The following is a 15,592-nucleotide window of genomic DNA, read 5'->3' on the forward strand; positions in this document are numbered from 1 at the left end:
ACAGCACAGGTTGCCCCAGAGATACAATGCCGAATGAGGACCAGTATTTGGCAGTTACTGCTCTAAGAAACAGGCGGAGCACAGCCTCAGACCTGTCTTGTCAGCTCTCTTCAGCCACTAGTACGATAATTTCAAGGCAGACCGTGTACAGACGCTTAGGGCAGATTGGTTTATATGCTCGTAGACCTGTCAGATGCATTCCACTTACTGCAACTCACTGTCGCCTACGGTTAGCCTGGAGTAGAGAGCATGCATTGTGGACACCGCAACAGTGGGCTTGTGTGATGTTTTCCGACGTGTCCCAAGTTTAGCTTGCGGTCTGATTCTCGCCGGACTTTCATATGGAGAGCTCCAGGTACCCGTCACCACCAAGAAAACATCATTGAACGACACCGTTATGGTGGTGCAGGAGTGCTCGTTTGAGGTGGAATTATTTTGGGTTCCAGAACTGACCTGCATGTTCAAATTGGAACCATGACAAGCCAAATCTATCAGGACGTCATTCTGGAACAACACGTACGTTTGTTTCGGAGTGCCTTGGGCGTACAATTCGTGATTTTGGATGACAACGCCCGTCCTCACCATGCAAACATTGTAAGCGAATGTCTTCAATCGGAGGATACACCCGTATGGACTGCCCAGCATTCTCACCGGACTTGAATCCAGTAGAGCATGTGTGGGACATACTTGGCCGACGAGTTGCAGCCCTTCAACCTCCTCCTACATGTCTACTGGAACTTCGGAGAGCATTGCTTTTTGAGTGGTGTAATATCCCCCAAGATCAGATCAATAATTTGATACTCAGCATGCCTAGGCGTTGTACGGACTGTATTGCATCGTCTAGGAGACATACAATGTTCACACCAACCATGTAATATTGGTCTTTTGTATATAGTTTTTTTTTTGTAATTTGCTCCAGGGAGAAAAAATCGCTAATTTTTTTAATAATATCAAACATATAGCATCTTTTTTTTGTTCTTTACTTTTTGTTTAATAAATAAGCTTTACAAATAAGTCAAATTTGTTTTGCTTCTAACTCTTCCTTTGCCTGATTTTGCATTATCCTTAATTTATGGACATGAGTGTAGATTGGGAAGATTCTAATCTCTCTCTTCAGTGGAGAAAACAGCTCCTCTTATATTTATAATAGTAATGATTTGGGGATTATATATTATATATATGTAAGTCATATTTAATTTTTGTGTTTTCAAGTGGAACCATAATTTATTTACCTCTCAGTACGTGGATAGACTGTAATTTTCTTAAAACACACCTAGAAAACCTGGAAAAGTTGGAGAATTTCATTCTCCTGTTTGAGTGGCAACCTTGATGTTATGTTTTTAAAAAAGTAAGAAAAGTCAAATTTCAGGTAACAAATTTAAATATGATGAAAGAGGGTTTTTTTTTTTTTTTTTTTTTTTTTTTTTTTTTTTTTTTTTTTACACCCAGAAACAGTGTTTAATCTGTTACATTTTCCTATTACTAAAGAAGAATTCTTGGTATTTGACTTCATTTCTTCTGATGAGCTTTTAAAATGTCATGAAAACTAAATTACAGGAATTTTAAATATGTGTATTATATTCAATCTCTTCCAAGCCAGATGTGCTGAGTGAAAGTTTGTGCATATATTGTCACTAATGACTGCACTCACTGATATCTAGATAGTATCATCAGTACGCTGTGACCTATTAAAGAAGTTTGAGCACATAAGGATATACATATGGCAGCTACTGGTAACAAAATGAATGCACAATGCAATATGAGTGAGGTTGTGTTTTAGTATAATTAATTGATGCCCAATAATTTGGCCATATATTTATCTGCAAATTTTTTGGTAGGTTCCATCTAGACACTGCATTTAAGCGAGAGTGCTGTAATAGGGAAATGGAAAATTATAAAATTTCATTTGAACCAGAGAGCTGAAAAAAAATGGATAAATCGGTATTATTGATACGTTTGGCATGTGATGGAGTCAAATTGGAAGGCCTAATAAAAAATATGTCAACAAACTTTTGACAGGTTTCAAGAAGTGATGCCATCTTTTCTTATTTGTGCTTGGATTCCATGGATGGCCTCCAACACTCAGACAATAATTACTTCATAGAACATTGCCTGTGAACTGTAGTGGCGTAAAGCACTGTGTGAGTAAACTGTGAAATAATGGGAAAACCTTCGTGGATTAACCTCTTCGTCTTCCGTAACCCATTTAGCGCATTTAAGGACTTCCGCAGGGTGGCCGTAATGTGCTACAAGCGTTTTTCTACATTTTAAAACTTTTAAACGTTTAAAATGCTTTCTAAATGTTTACTTGTTTGAGCTTTTGTTTGTTCTAATACCTACCTCCTAAATGGCAGCACTAATCAGGCATTTTATTTCTAATTGAATTTGCCCCGGGTTTTATGAATATTCACGCCATTTTACATAAGATACAAGACAGTGAGAGATGGCTTCAACATCTATTCAGCAGAAAAAGAGAAAAAAATGATGTTGTGAATTGGAAAGAGAATATACGTTTGATGAGTACAGTCCATAACTTGATAATTGATGTTGGAACATGGAAAAGAACTGTAAAAAAACCAATAATTGTAAAAGATTACAACAACAAAATGAAAGGAGTGGACTGCCTGGAACAGATGTTATCAAATTATCCTGCTATTAGAAATGAGCAGAGATATTATTTTTCCATTATGCTTTTTATTTCCTTATAATTTTACTTAATATTCATTGACATTCATCCACTACGAAAGTTATGATGTACAGAGAAAACAACATTACACGCTACGAAAAACAGACGCGGCCGCTGGGGAGAAACTTTCGTGGATAGGAGAGGGCGGCGAAAGGGTTAATGAATCATGTTGCATGTTATGGAGCTCTGATAAACAAATGTGCACATTGCAGTTGCCAGAAGTATGCTACTTACCATATAATGTTGCCATTATTATGAATTTTGGTGGAAGTCTTGCATGTTCTGGTTTCTCTTAGTTTGCTCATGGTCCTGTAGCTTTTGAATATGAAAGCTTAAATCATGAGGATAATGAAAGAATTTTAAGTAACTCCATTCTGCCCACTCTGTAGCAGTTGATTGAAAATGACTGGTCTCTTATACAGAATATTAGCATACTCATTCAGAAGACGGAAATCATAATTGTTTTGAGGAGATGATAATGAATGAATTTGAGTGGCCAGCCTAAAACCCTGACCTGAACACAACTGAGCAAGATGTATTAGAGTTGCGAGGCAGACTAAATCAAATCAACACAGTGAATAACTGTGTATCCCTTGTAGGAGGGATGGTATAAAATATCTGCAGATGTGTACAGAGACTTGTAGTGAGTGCCAGACCTACATTTACTGATGTAGACCATGATTCCACATTGTTTTGAAACAATCTAATGTGACAATACAAGGTAACCCAAAAATATCTCCCAGAAATGTGAAGGCAGGTACAGAGGGCTGAAGTAAGCAAAATTTGTAAAGTGTGATGAGAAATGACACATTGAGATAATACAATGCACTGTTCAGTTGTAGATAGAAGCATTCTTCTAGTGTAAATTATTATTCAATTTGTGGATTTGTACCAGTATGCATGACTACATGAACTTGCAGCTCACCAATATGCATTTTATCTATGGAGCTGCACATGGAAATGGAGCAGCTGCTCAAAAGAGTTATTTGTGAATTGTTCTCTGAATCTCTGTATTAACTGCAACCCCTTCTCTCCACCTTCATTAAATAACATAAGCAAAGCATAAATGTAGATAAAATGCATGTCCGCTAGCTGTAACTTTAGGTTGTGTATTCACTTGAAATCTGCTCAGGAAATAACCATTTACCCAAGAAAAATACTTTAATCTATTGCTGAAATGCTGAAAAGCATACTGTACCTTATCAACGTGCCATTTCTGCATACACGTTCAGTTACAAAATCTGCTTATTTTGATCCCCTCTTTACATTTCTGCCAGATATTTTTTAATCCCCTTGTATGTGATTGGTCCATGTGGTAAGAAACAACTTCATTATATTTCTTCACTTTGTTACCTTTTGTTTTCCCTTTGAGACAAAAATTTCATAGCAAAGTTATGTGTGCATACAGCATGGTAACAAAACTTAAATCATTTTTTTTTTTTTTGTAGGGAAAGCTCATTGAAACTGTTGATTATGATACTAACCACAGTTCACTCATTAAAATGTATCTACAGCCAGTTTTCCTCTATCTGTTTTGAGCTACTTTTGGCTATGAGAAATTTTAATTCCTCTTCAGCTTTCTTATATTCAGAGTTGACTGCTTTATTTATAAGAAGAAATATACTAATTACGTTGCATTCTTTTTTTTTTTTTTTTCTATTTCAGAAGTTAATGTGTGAAAGAAATGTCTATCAGTACCATTATACAAATTGGCCTGACCATGGGGTACCTGATCATGCACTGCCAGTTTTAAATTTCATTCGGAAATCTTCTAATGCTAATCCAAATAATGCAGGTCCAATCATAGTGCATTGCAGGTAAGCAGCTGTTTCTGGCACCTTTTTTCATCAAGTGCCGAATGCAGAATAAAATGCAGAATTTTCTTTATTCCTTAATTATGCATGTCTCAGATATTTCTTATTTATAAACACTTTACATTAATGCTTTCAGTGCTGGAGTGGGCAGAACTGGCACTTACATTGTTTTGGATGCCATGCTTAGGCAGATACAACATAAGCAAAGCATAAATGTTGTTGGTTTTCTTAAGCATATTAGACAACAAAGAAATTATTTGGTGCAAACCGAAGTAAGTATTCACTTGTTTTGTCTATATAGGTAGTATAGAATACAGATATTTTATTTTTCTTTCTCTCCCACATAGGAACAGTACATATTTATTCATGATGCTCTCCTAGAAGCAATTGAGAGTGGGGAAACTGAAGTTCTCTTGCACCAGTTTGGTTCATATGTAAGTAATTTAAATAATCCAGTGAATGAAGGTGGAGAGAAAAGTTCAAGTCCTCTAGAAAAACAATTTAAGGTATTTTAACTTTTTTATTTACCAGGCTAATGCATTTTTATTTCTGGATTGAAATTCAATTATTTTGTTATGTAAATGTTATTTTTGAGGAATATTTCAAATTCAGAGTGATTAAAAATTGGTATTGTGTGATTCAAGCAAAGGATTTTTTTTAATATATTCAGAATATAACAATTTTAAACTAAAGTTAATGCTAAAAATGTTTTTCTGCCTTTGTATTTATGGCCTGCCATTGTTGTAGTAAAAGGAATGAATAATTTATAACTTATGCTAAAAGCTTTTGGAACACATGACTTCACCTTTGTATGTGGTATGCATGTGGTGATTTTCTTTAGGTACTGCTGCTATAACTTGCTTTCTTCCTTTCAAGAATTGCCTATTCATTTTTGTAATAAAAGTGACCATTTGTATTGTTCATAAGGAATTTAAGGTAATTTACTTGGTAGCTATATTTAAAATTTGAAAAAAAAAATTTTTTTTTTGGCTGAAACTATTTAAACAGTTGATACTTTTCATATTTATAAAATGCTTTAGTAGCTAGACTTCATAATTCAGATGCTTTTATAAAACAATTTCTTTTCAAATATTTAACCCTGAATTAGTGCAGCAGGATATTTTGACATTCCAATGCAACTGTATGGAATTATATTCACAAGATGCATATGAATTTTCTACAAATTCGATAGCTTACAAAATTTCAGCTTCCCTTTATTATTTTAGCGATTTTTTGGCTTGTAAGAATTTTATTGCTTTGGGATGCTGTAGAACCTTCCCGCATTAAACAAGTAAGTGATTTTAGCACAGTCAGGACTTTGTCATGGAGTTTCTTCCTCATTCTTACCACTTAATCTGATCTTATGATTGGCTTTTCTTTTGTTATTTGCTCTTCTGCAGCTGAAGAAGGTTCTATTTTTAAATCTTCAAAACTAGGTCTGCAAATTTACACTCTTAGACAAAAAAAAAAAAAAAAATTGCGCACCGCGACGCACCGAGAAGATATAAAGCATATTGGATACTAAATGATATGCATACAGGTTTCGACAGAAAATACAAAATTTTACAGTTTGGCTGCCAATGAATGAATGGTTGTCGCTATTGCACAACTGGCAGGATATTTAAGAGAAGAAATTACGATTCCAAGTCATAAACTCTTCACAAATTTCATTCTGTGTACTCAGGTAGACAGTAACTATGGCTCGCATACAGGTGCATGAGCAATATGCGCAGGTATCAGAATTTGAGAGAGGTCATGTAGCTGGGCTCGAAGCCCATTGGTCTTATCGGCGAATAGCTCGACATTTGAGCAGGGAGCGATGCCACTATTAGACGATGTTGGCAGTAATGGGTGAACCATGGCCGCACACAACGTCAAGAAGGAAGCGGTAGGCCTAGAGAAATGACAGAACGTGAAGACCGAGCAATCGTCAGAGCAGCACTCACAGCCCTAGATGCATCTTTATCATTGATTTTATGTGCAACTAGTGCTTCAGTGACCGCAAGGACCATTCATAGACGGCTCACAGAAAGGGGGCTGAGGTCACGGCGCCCCTTACGCCGACTACCATTTACCTCTGTACAATGTCAAGCCCCGTTTGCAGTAGTGTTGGGCTCATTCGCACTGGAATGTCACTGACTGGAGTAGAATAGTCTTTATTGATGAGTCCCGCTTTGAACAGAGCCCCGATGACCAGCGAAGGTGAGTCTGGAGATGCCCCGGACAGCAGTGCGATACCAACCTGTCTTCCGGCAGACAGGCCGACAACCAGGAGTGATGGTCTGGGGTGCCATTTCATTTCATAGTAGGACCCCTTTGGTTGTCATCCATTGCAACCTTACAGCACAGTGATACATCGACGAAGTTCTAAGGCGCATTGCGTTGCTCTTCATGTTACGCCACCGTGGGCTTGCATTTCAGCAAGATAATGCCTGCCCCCACACTGCACATGTTTCTACTGCTTGCCAAATATTACCTTGGCCAGCAAGGTCAGCGAATCTCTCTCCTATTGAGCATGTTTGGAGTATTATGGGCAGGACCCTCCAACGAGCTCGGGATGTTGACGATCTAAGGCACTAGTTAGACAGAATTTGGCACGATATCCCTCAGGAGGACATCCGCAACTTCTATCAATCGATGCCAAGCCAAATAACTGCTTGCATAAGGGCCAGAGGTGGACAAACACGTTACTGACTTTTTCACTTTGTGAAGCTCTATCACTTCAATAAATCATCCAATTTTTCTCAAACTGTAATCATTTGTTTTTCTGTACATGTACATCAGTTCTACCGATTTTCGTCTCATTCGGATAATTCCTTCTTGGTGTGCCGTGTTTTTTGTCTAAGAGTGTATAAATTTTGTGCTGATTCCTGTTGCTTTAACACTTCCAATAACCTTGCAGCAGTTGGAAACATTAAAATAAATAAAAAGGAATTATCTCTGGTATTTGTCAGCTTTAAAAATAGGGACTTGTATTCAAGTTTGTTTAGAATTTAGAAAGATATAATTGAAATACCATGTATAATCCCAAAAAACAAAACTGCCATACTGTTTAGCATTGTTTATCAGGGTGTGGTAATTGGTAATGATTCTCTTACACAAAAGCTAGAAAATGTAAATTTTTATAACAGTTCAAAGAGAAGCATTGATGCTGTTGATTGGAGGTGCGCCTTGTATGAGGTATCCAGAAATAGTCATAGATAGGCGCTTATAATAGTTTTCACCATGCTGAATATAACTGGAATTAATTCTTGTGTAATTTATAAATAAAAAAGTTGTGAATTCTTGTGTAATTTATAAATAAAAAAGTTGTGAAATTAAAAAGCAATATCATTTTATGAAAGAATAGACATTAAAATTGCAATGAGATCAGATACAGGGAGTGGAATCTTTTCTAAAAAAAAGATTTAAAAAGGAAAGCTCAGTGTTTTGTATGAATTGACACAGATCCATAATTATTTAAATTAAAGTGTCATTATTCCGAGTGTCCAGGATTAAAAGACTGGGCAAACAAAGAACATTTGAGATATCTGCAAAAAGTTTCTGTGTGCAGAGTAAATGACAGTATTGCTGTATTATCCATGGAAACTGCAATTTGATGATGCTTTATTGGTAGTATTGGTTTTTATTGATATTTATATGTTTTTTGACGTAAAATGAATAATTTCAAAAATGTACATTCTAAATACTATCTAAAATAATTGATGTATCATATGGAATATCCTTTTCAAATTTAATGAATAAAATTAAGAATAATAATTTTAAACTAGTAATATTTCTTTTCATTTTCTAAAACTAAATTAAAGTATGTTTGCCATTTAATTTGTCTGACATATTTTCATTTCTTTTATTTTATGTTTTGGGATGTGCTAGTATTCTGCCACACTAATGGCATGAGAAAATTAGATGCACTAATGCAGATTTCATTAATGTTCCTAAGAAGAATGTACATTATATAAAATGGATTTTGATAATACAGTACAAAGTCCGAAATCCGGACATCCATTATCCGGAATGATCTAAAATCCGGACCTCAAAACCACCAACAATGTTTTTCTGGTAGGCTTTACACATGTGCATTTGATCCCCCTCCCTTGCATAATAAAACTTCTGGAGAGTCCTGATTCTTAATTTCATTTCTACACTAAGTAAAATACCTTGCTATTGAAGTCACAATCATTTTAGCATAAAATTGTACAAACAGTAATTTGACTCCATTGCTGCATATCTCAAATCGAAACATTCCACATAGATACATAGTTTATTTGACGCCAACCTGGCGAATCATTATTTATTATACTTTCCTTTCATCACCGCATGTTTATCAAAACATGGCAACTTGAGTAATGACTCATGTAGCAATGCCTAAACATTTTTTTTGTTAGTAATTAAATAATAAAGGGGTATGATAAACTTTTATGTTGACATTATGCTTGCCAATGATTACAGATTTAAGTTAAATGCACTAAAAAATGCTGATGAGGAAAACTTTACCGAAAATTTCTTTCCATATGCTAAAAATAGATTTTGTTGATGATACTCATAGGCCTAAAGATTATATTTAGGGCTATTTGAATTAAGAATAACTGATTTGTTATTCACATAAACCCAGAATCAGCGTCGAGGCTCGTATGGCTTCACTGAGTCGCAGAAAGAAGAAAATAGAAATAAAGAAGAATAAAAGAAGTTCTTCATTGTGATGACAATGCTTCTCACTCATCAATCAATTAATGGATAGTGAAATCTGTAGTATGGTTCTAAATCTAGAAAATACCGCTACCAGATAGTGAAGAAAGTGACAGAGAAGTTACAGAAAACGAGAACATTTCGATTGACAAGTTAGTCGGAATTCTCGAAACTGCAGTTACAGGACTTCAACAATGTAACTAAACAAGAGATTGTGTCTGTCTGCAGAATTAAAGAGAAATTATTAGTACAAAAAACGAAGCAACTTAAACAACGTACATTGAAAGAAATGTTTAATAAGGCAAACAAATAAATATTAAGCTTTTTTTTTTTTTTTTTTTTTTTTTTTTTTTTTCTTGTAAATTTTGATACCTTTTACTTCATAAATACTTCATTATTTTATAAATCATGATTTCATATTTTTAATTTTATAATTTCTACATGCCATTGGTACTAGATTTAAACTGATGATCTAATATCTGGAAAAATCTAGAATCGCCGAATTCTCGACGAGTCCAGATTTCAGACTTTGTACTGTAGTGTATGATGTTCTGTACTAAACCTTAGCTTTTCATTTTTCCTTATGATTATTGCTTCATCAACTTAGATAGTGGGGAAAAAAAAGGAGAAATCATCAGTGGCTTCTCAAGTTTACTTGTGTATCTGTATAATGCACACACACACACAAAAAAAGAACTGTTCATCTGCTATGTGACATCGTAAATCAAACAATAATCAATATACTATCATCTGTTTGTTAGTATAGAGAAAACAGTGTAATTTGCTATTCAAAATAATAAAAATAATTTTTAATATATACCTTAGTACAGTTTTTTAATACTATAAAAGCATAAAATGGATAAATAAAACATAATAAAAATAAATTTAAAATTTCTGTCATAAGTTTGGTATTCATTGCTCAAATCCGAATTTTGTCTAAATAAAACATTAAATTACTCATTTAGCAAGCATTTTCTTATAATTGCAAGCAAACAATGTATATGCACAATCCAGAGAAATTAAAATGTTAGTGAAACTCCACCTTATTATGGAGGGCTCACCAGTGGCCGAGCGGTAAAGTCGCTAAACACTGGTAGTTCGGTCCGAGGTTCGAATCCCGCTAACGGGCTGGCTGCTTGGGTGTTTTCGTGGTTTTCCCCATGTGTAACGTGTATACGAGCCAGTTTCCCTTAGAAAGTCCTCCACGAAAGGCATCCCTCCTGTTAGGCAGATAGCCCTAGTGTGCTTTGCCGTAATTAAATACACCAACACCACCTTATTATGACATTAATTTAACTGAAGAATCTGAAGAATGTATTTTAGCTGTTAGATGTGCTTCTTCATTGAGATTGAGGAAGTGTTTGTTAATTAATATCGTGGTCATATGATATTGAGTAAAATGATAGAAATGTAGTTAAAAAGAGGTATTACATAAAATAGGGGTACTGTGTTTTCCTATGTCCCCATGTGCCATTTTTAGCTGCGATTCCAGGTGCAGGGTTCTGGTAAGAGAGTGGTCAGATGCACGTGGCTTGAATTGCCCAGAACTCCCTTCACACTTTACCTATACATTTTTCTTACTGAGCATTTGTGGATCCAGTTAATATACCAGTTGCTGAAGCGCTACAGTATCCAGCATTTGAAAAACATCATCTAGCAAATGTGGGGCAATTTGCTATGGGAAATCAGGAATCTGGCTCCATACTGTCTTGAATAGCAGCATGTGTCACAGTATGAGGCATTGCAACACAATACTGATGACCAGATTGCATACTATGTATCCTTCCATAATTATCCTTCTGCTGTGCTTTTTGAGAATCGTATCATTCCACTCTATCAGTCTGTGGATAAAATTTCAGTTCCTTTGTAATTTCCTTGTATGTAAGACCATATTGTTACGAATTTTGTACATAGATAATTTTAGTGAAATTATATGTGAAACTGTGGCATTTTTCTGTATAATGTAACATGTAAAGCTTGAGGGAAATGATGCTATGCCGGAAAAATAAGAATACAAGTTATTGGAAATATTGTTGCAGTTTAAGCTGTTATATTTATCTAAATGAAATTCAGAATGTCTATTCAACATTGAGTAAATGGCTGTCTCACTAATTTGGCCAGATATCCATGAGCTGGCAGTGGTTTCTGTCGACTAATTTTTGTTACCAAATTTGGTGACGAATCACCAAAAGTCGCCAAATTTGACGACATTTTGGTCTTGATTCCTGTATTAGCTGTGACCACATCCAGCTCTCATATGCCTTCCAGTAATTTTGAGAAGCAGAAAGTACTAGAGATGTCTCGGCAGCTGGGGAAAACTATACAAGACCAGAGAGAGCATGAGTTTCTTAGTTGTTAGCTGTTCAAAGCTGAAGTCGGAGTTTGGAGACATCTAAGAGAGCTTTACCCTTTAGATGTGCTTAACATTACATTGCGTTTAACATTCTTAATAGTTTGAAGTGTAATTACTGATTGTACTCTGTGAAAGTGTGAAAAGAGTTTAACGAGTATTTTTGTGGAAAGTTCCAGAACTGTGATGTGTTCGTTTTAGTAAAATAAATTTTATCAGAGTATCATCAGTTCTGTGTGCATTCAATCCAGTATGAATCCATATTCATGCAACAGTATATTTATTCCTAATGCATTTGGCACATTTTCTTCAGGTACTAATGTAGAATTCACCTGTGTATGTAATAAGCAAATCATAGAAGAGTAAAACAAGTAATTGGTAACAAGTAATTGTTATAGTTTAAGCTGGTATATTTATCTAAATGAAATTCAGAATATTTACTTGCCATTTAATGTTCCTTACTTCATTATCATATTAAGTAGTGTAAATGGAAAATCAGTATCTTCATATACATATAAATAAGTAAATTATAACATTTTCATTTAAATTCCATTACATGATTCCAAGATTTGGATTTGCTGTGGTATTTATCAAAGTATGATGATTGTCAATGACCAAGCATAACAGTAACAATTTGTCCTGTTTGGTTTCACAGTGATTGAACAAGCTGGTTACGTGAAGTTTTCTTGATGTGAATGCATGCCATGTTTCATTAGAAAATCCTGCTGAAAAGTCTTCTTCCCATTTGACCTATGGGATTATGGAGTGCTTTACTATAATTAACAAATTAATGGCATTGTAGGTTTTCAATTTGTTTTATGTGTCAGTGATGCTAGAAGAATTTAAACAGCGGTTAACCTGAATATGTGCCATAAAAACAACTGCCTTTTGTGTAAGAACATTAGTTGCATAAAAATCGGTAAATGCAATTCCTCTTTAAAATTTTAAAATGAAAACTCTTTTCTGAAAAATAATTTTCTGCTTGGGAAAATATTTTCATATTTTAATTCTGATTTTAGAACTCTGCATTTAGTTATATTTGCATATTTTATAACTATTTGAAATATTCGTAACATCGATTATCAAAATCTACTAGAAAATTATCATATTGTGCAGTCAGGCACTATTCATTTGAATTCAGAGGTGGAAGCAGAAATGCTCAAATTATCCAATTTAAGTAAAAAAAAAAATTATTTTGCTGAAATTTAACTTGGTCATCTCATTTTTATTTTATTTCTGTGGAAGTTAAGTTTTTCTTTGCATGTATATAAAAAAAGTGTAAAATATATACTGCAGCTATTTCATTAAAAAAATAGTATTTTTATTTTACTTACTGTTTATATATACATTAGAGCAAATTTCAGGTTTTGTCATTTGATGGAGGTTAAGAAAAAGATCTCTAACATTTGTACTTCATCAAATAACCTATTCCCCCCCTACCCTAATATTAGGTTTTGTAGTGCTTGGTATAGTGTGTTTTATTGTGTTAGTTTAATATTTCTCGTATTCACCTAATGAATCAGCATCTTTATTTTTATCTCTGTATTAATTTCTGTATCTGTTAGGTGTCCACAAGCAAATTCAGATATACAAATCATACAGATTATTTTTCTGAATAAAGTAGTAAAAGCTGTGATTTATTGTCTAATAAAACAAGGATTTTATCACACTGAAAACTAACTACAGGCTTTAACTAGATTGCATAATCACAATTCTTTTATTGGTGCTTACATTCTGAAAAAAAAAAATAAAGAAAGAGGAGCTGAATGGAAAATATTAAGCTTCTTTTATATCTATATGTATATTTTAAACTCACCACAAAAGTGATGATTAATTCAGTGTTTAAATTCAAAAGGAATGAAATCTGATGTTTTTTTTTTTTCATTTGATATAAAACTTTCATGGGTGCTAAGTTAAAACATTCATTTTTAATTGTTTAGAATCATGATAATGTAGTATTTGTATAAATCTGTGTTTAATTTATTTAAAAATTTTTAGAAATTAAAGTTCTTCCCCCCCATTTGATATAAAAGTTTCATGGGTGCTAAGTTAAAACATTCATTTTGAATTGTTTAGAATCATGATAATATAGTATTTGTATAAGTCTGTGTGTTTAATTTATTTAAAAAGTTTCAGAACCCTGTGCTTTAACTCAATGTTAATATCTCTAGTTTCTAGGTGTAATCTTCATATTTTCTTTGCATTTTCTTAAGATATTGTCTATTTCATGTCCTTGATAGTGATATTTTCTGAAATGCTTTCTTGCTCTTCTGAGTATTTATTCTAGTTTTCTTTGAATTTATCAAGGTGCACCCCAGAGGGACTGTGTGGCTGTTGTTTCTGATTACTTTAAGTATCCTTCTTAGATCTTATTATGTTTTTGAAAAGTCATTGACCATAGCAATAAAACTACAACAAAAACCTGTCGTAGGAACCTATTTAGGTAGTAGGCCCTATTTGACCCTATTTGGGTCGTAGGAAGTTTTTTTAGATATATCCTCACACCACTTTTATATCTCAATGTGACCCTTTTTAGCCAAAATCTGTCGTTTCTTGTTTTTATATTTGTTGAAAACAGTTTAGGAAATAAGCTACAGCAGTGTTGGGAAGCAGTCATTTTGCATCTGGTTTTGATCTGATTTGTAAATTGCTTTATTAAGCCTAATTTGATGTTCAGCAACATCTTCTGGAAATCAGTCATACTCTACACTGTAAATCCATTGACACCATAGTCTTTGTGATTAGTTCCCTCTGTGACTCTGTCTTTCTGTTTCGATTGTATTGGGTTTTCTAAGACTTGGGTTGGGTACTTGCTTCTGGTGTGAAGTAGTACAGTATTGAGATTTGTTTGAACATAGCTCTGGGAAAAAAAAAAAAAAGTGAAGAAACAGCATTTTGGGGGATTGCAGACCATTATGATAGCATCAAACCTACTAGTGCTGCTGTTAAAGATGTGCATCCCAACCTGAAAAAGATCCTCCAAAATCTCTCGACAACTTCTTTGGACATAAGCTGTATACTTTCATTCAGTGAGTATTGATAATTCTGTTGCTGAAGACTGTGTCAAAATCTTTATATTGTAGTTTGTGAGATGAAGATCTTTGTCTAAGTTATTCATTGAGATAATAAATACATTCACTACATGTATTTATGAAAATTTTGATTGAGATCATCAGCCTTGTTTGTTGATTTGGTACTCTCTTCTTCTGGTGTTTTTTGTTTATAGATGTTTGCATTGTTACAAAGATGGGATATCCTAAACGAGGAATTTGCAGAAATTGCTGTGTTATTTGCAAAAGCAAAATATAAGAAATTTTTGCTAGCTTTTTTACTAAGCTTTTGGAAAATGACACTTTATACATAAAGGAAAAATCATGATTTTTGATGTAATTTATCTTTGAAACAACAATGAACTGTTTTAAAAAAATTACGGTGAAAGATTATTTAAAACAAAAAATCACAATGCAAATATGAAAGTTTTCAGTTTGAAAAGTGTTAGAGGCAGTATTTTTTAATGGAATAAAATGATAGTTATTTATGGGGGGGATGCGTAGCATTCAGATTTTTTCCAAGATCATAATTTCTTGATTTTTATTATTTAGAGTGTAGCATAATGCAAGTGGGTTCTTTTCTAATGCAGTTCCTCCCATTTATCTAATTACTTTTCAAACCATTTGTATTTTCCCATCTATCGAATCACCAGCTGTGCCTTCTTATGTTTAGAAAAGTGCATGAAATAAAAATTAATTATAATGCATATCTATTTATTAAAGTATTTTGTTTTTGTCATTTAAAAATAAACTGTTAATTTTATTATATATGCATTTAAAGTATATAAGAGTATACATACAGGCGTTTGAAAATACTTTTTTATTGCAGTTGGTAACTTCATTTAAAGCTCGGGACTTCAATGTGGTTTCAGCATTAAAGCCTTGTAACAAAGGAAAGAATCGATCTCTTAACCTCATTCCACTTGAATCATATAGGGTTCACATCACTCCAAAGCCTGGAACTGATGGTTCTGATTATATTAATGCAACCTTTCTGCAGGTAAGA

General features: G+C 33.8%; 1 protein-coding gene across 3 annotated transcripts in view; it reads left to right on the forward strand.

Moving 5' to 3' along the window:
- Positions 1 to 15,592, forward strand: part of Ptp99A (Protein tyrosine phosphatase 99A) — a 391,659-nt gene that overhangs the window by 331,462 nt on the left and 44,605 nt on the right. For all 3 annotated transcript variants that reach the window (XM_085807691.1, XM_085807688.1, XM_085807689.1), the window contains 4 exons: positions 4,352 to 4,503; positions 4,637 to 4,772; positions 4,848 to 5,006; positions 15,416 to 15,586. In XM_085807691.1, coding sequence (XP_085663817.1) covers positions 4,352 to 4,503; positions 4,637 to 4,772; positions 4,848 to 5,006; positions 15,416 to 15,586 — 618 coding nt within the window. The remainder of the gene's footprint in view (positions 1 to 4,351; positions 4,504 to 4,636; positions 4,773 to 4,847; positions 5,007 to 15,415; positions 15,587 to 15,592) is intronic.

This window comes from Stegodyphus dumicola, chromosome X1, assembly GCF_044657685.1.
Source record: "Stegodyphus dumicola isolate Sdum_Otavi_A_Nest chromosome X1, ASM4465768v1".
Lineage (NCBI taxonomy): Eukaryota > Metazoa > Arthropoda > Arachnida > Araneae > Eresidae > Stegodyphus > Stegodyphus dumicola.